This window comes from Ylistrum balloti, unplaced genomic scaffold, assembly GCF_031769215.1.
Source record: "Ylistrum balloti isolate Yb309-2 unplaced genomic scaffold, AGI_CSIRO_Ybal_v1 Utg371508, whole genome shotgun sequence".
Classification (NCBI taxonomy): domain Eukaryota; kingdom Metazoa; phylum Mollusca; class Bivalvia; order Pectinida; family Pectinidae; genus Ylistrum; species Ylistrum balloti.
In genome coordinates, this window is record NW_026782779.1 from 1 (window position 1) to 8,777 (window position 8,777).

The 8,777-nt window shown below is 36.7% G+C and overlaps 1 protein-coding gene across 2 annotated transcripts; it reads left to right on the forward strand.

Annotated features, from left to right (window-relative positions):
• The first annotated feature begins 325 nt into the window (after positions 1-325).
• Positions 326-3,564, forward strand: LOC132562772 (uncharacterized). 2 transcript variants are annotated; one of them, XM_060227535.1, is made up of 3 exons: positions 326-479; positions 2,867-3,046; positions 3,409-3,564. In XM_060227535.1, exons 1-3 carry the CDS (start codon positions 341-343, stop codon positions 3,462-3,464), a joined length of 375 nt encoding a protein of 124 aa, XP_060083518.1. In that variant the 5' UTR covers positions 326-340; the 3' UTR covers positions 3,465-3,564. The 2 variants fall into 2 exon arrangements, with proteins under 2 accessions (XP_060083518.1, XP_060083519.1); XM_060227536.1 differs by having other exon boundaries at positions 3,412-3,564.
• Positions 3,565-8,777: the final 5,213 nt, after the last annotated feature.

The following is an 8,777-nucleotide window of genomic DNA, read 5'->3' on the forward strand; positions in this document are numbered from 1 at the left end:
AATAAACTGTAAAATAAATAAAGATATAACTTAAATAGATAAAAAAATAAAGTAATGAGTTTCCAAGGTAGAGTCAAGAACTGTGATAGTTACACAACGCTAACGCTGAAACACGTTGGAAAAAGTCGTGATCGGGCTGATGATCAACACCATTGTATAGAGAAATACGAGCGCACTAATGTGAATGTGTGGAATCATGTGGTGCCTTGACATATCGAATTTGACCGCTTGTGTAACCTTTAAGTGATACTGGTTCTGTAACACGGTACACAACGCTAAGCAGAGGCGTTAAATGGCGGATTAAGACCGAAAAGCGCTGTATCCCGTGGCTGCTCGCGTGATGATGCTGCTGTCCTCTGGGTACATATATTGTGACGGTTCCTGTAGCTGCACAGTTGATTCTCAAACGACAATGGAACACACAAAGAGAGTACTTACTGCGGTTGTCTTGGTTGTCCTCAGTGTAACACTCGTCTTTGGTAAGTCATGTTTTTTTATCATTCCATATTTATAAACAAACAAATGAGAACAGACATACATCCAGCACAGTACAAACCATTAGAAGGGAAATGCTAAGTGGTTTTCCGTGTAAAACGACAGTACCGAAAGAATCCAGTCGGTCATTAGATGAACAGTCAGTTACCATTGTTTGTAAAAGAACACATTGCAAACGTTTTCTAAATTCAAAATGTGTTTGCAAGTAATACATCAATCAGAATTTGAATTATAAAATGCATGCTATATGTTACGTTTGAAATTGCAAACATGGTATATGGCGACAACAAACTATTCCGTGAAAATCATAAATGTGATCTAAGTTATGCACAGAAGGCACGAAAGGAAGTTTGGTAATTAAAACGATATTTGTCGAGGAACTCAATGCGTACTGAGGTAGAAATTTAGATATGGTGTTACTAAGAGAAGTAAGGGTGTACTGACTCCTTAACGATCCGTCGGGCTTTAATTATGTTGTCCGTTTCTTGATAACATTATTTTTTCTATTGATAGTAGTAATATAAATCAAATGTCGACGTATTGGTGGTGTTGTATATGTTATAGATATAATTTGGTGTGATACCAAATTTGACGAGGCCGATAAAAATGATGTGGATAAAGCTATGTTTGATATCGGAAATGGAGACACGATTAATCGAATGAATAAATGAAGAAATAAATCACCATCATAGGCAAGTTGTAATGAAATGGACAAAGGTACGTTTTCTATTGCAAATGGATATACGACGAATCGAATAGATATATAGATAAATAAATAAATAGATATAGATCACCATCATAGGCAAGTTGTAATGAAATGGACAAAGGTACGTTTTCTATTTCAAATGGAGATACGATTAATGGAATAAGATTTAATAAATAATTAAATACAAATCGTCGTCATATGAAATTTGAACATTTTCATTATATTTGAAATATCAAAATGTGTTATTTCGTTGGTAGACATTGCTTTCGAATTTTTAATCCCCGAGGTTTGCCGCAATTTGGATGTTGCATTTTAATACATACACATGGAGTCAACAGTAAATTATATTGAATTTAGGGGCTTTTGAACTTTCCCATTGGGTTTTGACAAGTTTTTTCGACAAATTTGATTTTCCTGTCACCTCCTTTGTTTTACCCTTCAAGCCCTTAGCATCACTGGCGAGTCCCTAGAAGGACGAAACAGATGAGTCTACTGTAATTTATTCTTAATGTGTAATGCTTGTACTGTTCAGTTGTGTGTCTTGGATGTAATCAATAAGAGCCAACACCCTACACTTTACTTGCATATGAACACTTGCCTCTATTTAACCCACCCAAACCCTAAAAGAATCACCTTCGACCAGAAATCTAACACTTTCTTTACACTTTGTATTATACAAACCCACATATCTCTCTATAACTTATCGGTATTCTTTAGTGAGGAAAATAATCATCTATATTAATGTAATAGATGATATTTTCAAAATATATCTTATGTACATACATATGTTATGTACTCGAACAAAGGGAGTAGCTTGTGAGAGGATGTTATGTACTCGACAAAAAGGGAATAACTTGTGAGGGGATATTATGTACTCGACAGAAGGGAACACTTGTGAGAGTATGTTATGTACTCGACAGAAGGGAATAACTTGTGAGAGGGGATTATGTACTCGACAGAAGGGAATAGCTTGTGAGATGAGGTTATGTACTTGACAAAAGGGAGTAGCTCGTGAGAGTATGTTATTTACTCGACAGAAGGGAATAACCTGTGAGGGAATATTATGTACTCGACAGAAGGGAACACTTGTGAGAGTATGTTATGAACTCGACAGAAGAGAATAACTTGTGAGAGGGGGTTATGTACTCGACAGAAGGGAGTAGCTCGTGAGAGTATGTTATTTACTCGACAGAAGGGAATAACTTGTGAGAGGATGTTATGTACTCGACAGAAGGGAATATCTTGTGAGATGAGGTTATGTACTCGACAAAAGGGAGTAGCTCGTGAGAGTATGTTATTTACTCGACAGAAGGGAATACTTGTGAGAGGGGATTATATACTCGACAGAGGGGAATAGCTTGTGAGATGAGGTTATGCACTCGACAAGAGGGAGAAACACGTGAGAGGATGTTATGAACTCGATAGAAGGAAGTAAGTGGTGAGAGGATATTGGTATATACACCACATGTACCTAGGAAGATGATGTTTTTATGTACTCGACAGAAATCAGTAGCTTCTGAAAGAATATTGTTACTTATTCGAGAGAAAGATGTAGCTAGTGGGTGAATATTGTTTTGTACGCTACAGAAGGAAGTTCAATATTGCTATTTTGGGATAATCAAGAAAGTCATACTGTTTTGGTTTCATGTAATTTTATTCTTTCAGGTACGAGCCAAAACGATGCGACAGACAACAATGACATCACTACAGTAAGCCCTAGTCCAGCCTCGTTCTTAGATACCTTATTGAATTCACTGACGGGATACCGTATCTCTGGTATATCGTCAAAAACATGCAAACAGATTGGAGGGATGTATATAACAGCCAACTGCATTATCATAGCACGTATGTTTTCCAGATGAATGTTGTCGAGGTGTTGGAAGTAAATGATGTTCCCCGTTATACAAATCCATACACTAAAGAGAAAAGCATGGACTAACACAAATATTGCCACTCGACTCATCGATAAAACTCTATATCTAAACATGGAAACACAAATATCTAATGGTTCATCATAGCACATTTCATGTTCATGAAATGCTAGAACACTTGGTTTTCAAAAAATATATGCTGTACTTTACATTTTTAAATGAAAATTGCCTCATGAATATCGTAACATTTTTTTCATTATTTGTAGTCTGATTTCAAATTAATTTGATAGAACGGTACATATGTTTTTTGTCCTGTTAATGTTTCATCTCTTCCAGCAGCGTCTCCTGACATGAAGACAGGAACTTTTATCAATAAATACATTGGCGGTTAGTGTAAGTGAACCGTGAACAACTAACGACGGGCAGCGGTTGATGTAACAGAACTATGGGCCATGGACGGCGGTTGTTGTGCAATGGACGATATGGTTTTTTTCTTTTGCAATGCTTTGCACTTTCATATATTTGATTCACAAATAAAAAGTGTGTATCAAACGCGTTATCTGATGTTTCTTACCATGACGTCATCAGGAACAAATCGCCAGTTGGTGTAGTATTTTGACCGATGATATTTTCTAATATTCAATTTCTAATTTATTTGGGTAAAACAAGCACAAACTATCTAGAACATTTTCATCCTTATATTCGTTTTGGCCTTACGTTGGGTGAATCGAGTGGTGGAATACAGCACTAAACACAAAAAAGAGACATAGCAACACAACAAGGACTACACCAATGCTTAGTTTTACAAAAGGAAAAATCAGTTTTGATTTAAATGTACTGAAACTGATGACCCCTATGTAATGGCAAAGTGAGAAATTATGATTTGGCCATAAGTGTGCTGAACTTTTAACATTGCATTATACTTTACAAATTTAGTATAATAAAGCCACTATGATTCGCTTAGGTGTGTTCTGAGGAAAGCTCTGACAATCATGAATCAATGTAGCCCATGATTTCCCAGGTGTTTGGCACTTTGGAACCCATGCATTTACCTTTTGTCAGAGATAGCCCCACATTTGATCGACTGGCTTCATACCTTGTCATTACGCCCGGTTTAGACCCTGCACTAAACGAGAAACGACAAATGGCTGACATTAAAACTTAAAAACAGATAAAAATTATTTACCTGTCTCATATCAGCCTGATACATTCCAGAAGCTTGTCATCTTCCATCCTGTCTATTTTTGACAGTATGAAAACGTTGGGTGAATTGCTTGGTGGAACACGGCACTAAACACAAAAAAGAGACATAGCAACACAACAAAATAACATAAAAAATGTTGACACGTCACCAAACCAGAATATGTATAAGTACTTAGGATATGACCAAATACTTGTAGATACATACTCTGAAATAAAAAATACTCTAAAATTACGTATGTTTTAGATGCTGATTTCTTTTCTCAAACATCATTATTTCGCAGACACTTGATTTCGTGGTTACATATAGGTCAACACATCTACTTATACTTAGGAATAAAACGCGCAAAGGGGAAATTCTGTTTTGGATTGAAGTATTGTAAAGTGAACTGAAATAAAATGTTAACACTTGTTTTATTAGTATAACGGGAGTGTCACCTACACTTATATCCCACTAAAGTGAAATTTCAACTTTCAAAATGGCCATCATGTTCCCTGATATCTACAAAAAATTAATATTCGTTATTAACATATTTGTCAATATTCTAACAAGAAAGATAAATGATAGATTAAAGTTGGTTTATACATTCATCTACGTAATCTTTAATCCAGTTGTGAGTGCCGATAGTTTCAAATTTCGTAGTCACCATCGTCATTGAAATGATGACTTAAGTAGTCAGCTGCCAATGATATTTGGTAGGTGCCATATGATATTGTCCGAAGGTATTCCTTGTCTAACTTTGGAAAGTCACATTGATCCGCAGTAGCATCTAGTTTGACAAATAGTGACTTCGCCCTTCTGGTAGGATGTGGTCCATTTATCAGAAGTTGTTGGGAATAATAAGGAGCTCTTTCATTTTGACAGCCAGCGCCCTATCCTTTGCCTCTCTCTCTTATGTTCTAACATACATGGGTCCTCGGATATCTATTGAGACGAGGTGTTACTATCCTAAGGAGTACTTCGATGACAGTAGTGTTTTGAAAAACGGCTTTTGAATTTTGAATCGTCAGTGATATGACTCTGGATTTGGTTATAGATCTATCAATGTTGCGTCTGCTCACATTTCCGATAAGACGGCATATTTGTTGTCAAACCAAGTGATTTTGCTCCAGAATATTTGCTCTAGTAAGATGTTCACATCCAAGGATCAAAGGAAAAATGGCTATTTCTAATACTTTTACCATGAGAATGAAATGCTTTTGATATACTGGAAATTGACATGTTGAATTCTGTTTCCATGACATCTCCGTCTTCTTTTTTACTCAAAACAACAGTAGTGCATCATCCAAGTTTGGAGTGTAAATACCATTGCCAATAGTGGATGAACAGTAAGAAAGAATTTTAAGAAACTGTGTTCTTGTCCAAAGTGTCCAGGCTTTACAATCTGCATCATCCAGTGAGAACGCAGAGAAAATAAACGGACCATCTTTGATGGCATATGTGATATCTCCAAAAGATCACTGATGATTTCCTTTGATCTGTAAGGTAGGTGGGAAGTCAATATTTCTTTTTAACCAGTGCGAATTTCAACGTTATTGTTAAGATGTTTCCCTATGAGATGATGTGAACAAATAGTAAGTACCAAGGAAAAGCGCTTGGGCAATATGGTATGCATTTTTCTTGGGAAAGTAATGTAAAGAGAGAGAGAGAGAGAGAGAGAGAGAGAGAGAGAGAGAGAGCACTCGAGATCCCTACATTGCGGGGTTGTCTCATTCGTAAAAAAACCAACATTATGGGGATAGTTGAGTTTTGTGGGGAGACAAAAAACTCCCCACAACGAACAGATGTCTAGATTGCAATTATTTTGGTAACTCTATTACAGTGTAAAAAAACTGTAATTCTCCTCACAAACACGGACAGTGAGACTTTGCAACTCTCACTGCACCGTAAAATGCACGTCTGAGAATGCTGGGTATTTTCTATTCGGAAGTCATCGGTATCAAACGTTATGTCCATATTCAAATGCTCTCTTTCCTCGCAACGTATGTAATGTTTCTTTTAGGAACAGTCAGGCTCATTTATACGCTCTAGGTGAAACTTAAGCTTCTTGATGAATAAGACATAAATGTACAGTACATTTATTTTTCCGGTTGTCAAATGGAAGGTTGTGTTGAATTTCGCAGCTGGAACAAATGCAATTAATATGAGTAAAGGTAAAATTAAAGAAAGATCGCTTTAGCAACGATGTTACCAGTTATTCAGAGTATACAAAATTGGAGTTTAGGGAAGCTGATGACAGACTGGTAAGTGCTTTCGTGTTGACACTTTAACCCGATTGCTCGGAATGACATCCGACAGGCTTGCCGCGTGTTGTTCAATGATTTAGTCACCACCTACTACAAAGAGACTCCGTCTCAAAATGACCCTGGCTGCTAACGGGGCAATAAACACATTCGCTATGTCGGAAAATGTTCTCTAATTTATTTTCATTTTGCGACATGGAAAACGGCGCAAACCTGCAACGGAAATTATATCAAAACGTTATACCTCCCACTTCTGATCTATAGTCATATCTCTACATAGAAATAATAATAATACGAGTCGGCACGATGCCAACATTAGCACCCTACACAATATCAACGACAAAGGTACGACTTCCCCACAGTACTGTGCCTCATTCATTCTCACTCCCCACAATATCAACGGCAAATGTGAGAACTCCCCACAGCACCTAACAATGTATCTCATTCATTCTTACTCCCCACAATATCAACCACAAAGGTGAGACCTCCCCACAGCACCTAACAATGTACCTCATTCATTCTCACTCCCCACAATATCAACCACAAAGGTGAGAACTCCCCACAGCACCTAACAATGTACCTCATTCATTCTCACTCCCCACAATATCAACGGCAAATGTGAGAACTCCCCACAGCACCTAACAATGTATCTCATTCATTCTTACTCCCCACAATATCAACCACAAAGGTGAGACCTCCCCACAGCACCTAACAATGTACCTCATTCATTCTCACTCACCACAATATCAACGATAAAGGTGAGACCTCTCCACAGTACCTAACGATGTACCTCATTCATTCTCACTCCCCACATTATCACTCTCTCACTTGATAATACAACTCATACAATTTCACACTTGACAATATTTAAGATAAATTTGCGACAATAACCGGCGACGTACAGTGTTAGAATAGATATTTATATTCAACATCTGATAGATGTTACAATGTGTCTAATACAAGAAACAACAATTCTATTTTCTTCCTCTATGTGTTAATTTTCATTTCGTCAAAATCTTTGAATTAAACTAGAACATGTCTGTAAGGCATAAATGCCTCGACCCTGCTATGGTTTTACTGATTCGGGACGGTTTTGCATGATCTCATTCTTTCTCAGTAACGGTGAACTTCACCTTATGATTTTGAATCACCAAAGAGTCTTAAATATACTCTTACTTGACCTTTGTTTAAAGTTTGACCAATGTCTGTCAAGTATGGTGGCATATTTCTGTCATCCACCTGCTGACTTACGAATTAATGATGTTGACAAATGAAAAAAAGATGTCGACTTATTACGTAGGTGTTTGGTACCTGCTAATCGCTCGCGTACATTAGGTTCAGGACTCGTTTCTTGCGGTTTCCTGTCAGATTTCGACACCTTAGTCCAGTATGTCGACATAAGCATTTTGCAAATCGATGGCATGTCCCAGTACAAAACGATTTAAATCCGATTTTCCATTTTGCTAGATAATCATAACGTGTTATTATCTTGACAAGATGATTAATAAGTCGACATCTTCTCTTGTTATGTCGACATATTTTCTTTATGATGACTCATTTTGATTGATGACTGGATTATGTCAACATCATTAATTCGTAAATCGAAAGTCGATGGCAGAAATATGCCACCATATTAATTACCATGTAGTGACTGACTTATGTCACGGAGATTTGACGTACAATTGAGTGAGAGATCTAATATTTGAAAGGTAAACATGTTCAATTGAAAAAATACTGCGTTTATTAAGCGAAACACTTGGTCGCAAGTATTGTACTTTCGCTAATCCTTGATTGAGACATATTGATGGTGGTGTGTCATTGTCGTTCATTATAGTAGTAGCTATAGAACAAATTACCCTGTTATATATTTATAGACAAATAATAAAATCAGGTTCAGGAGTCAGAAGTGATGCAATTTCAGAAGATCGGCATTTGTATTTTCACATTCATTCAGTAAAATGAAGTAGAGTGAAAATTCAATATTCAACATGACAACATATTACTGAGCATCAAACAGTATTGATATTGTATTTATGGTAACTATATGTAACCGAGCGTTGCAGTCGCCAGCGCATTATAGTAATATCGTCATTTACAGCAACCATAAAACGCTCAATGAAATAATTAATTCATTATTGAACATATAGAAAGACTAATTTGAGCCATCACCGTTTCTTTGCCTAAAACTGGTGTCATAGTAGTCATACACTAGATATCATTAATGATCTATTTCATGCAGGTTTCAACATATAGCCATGACT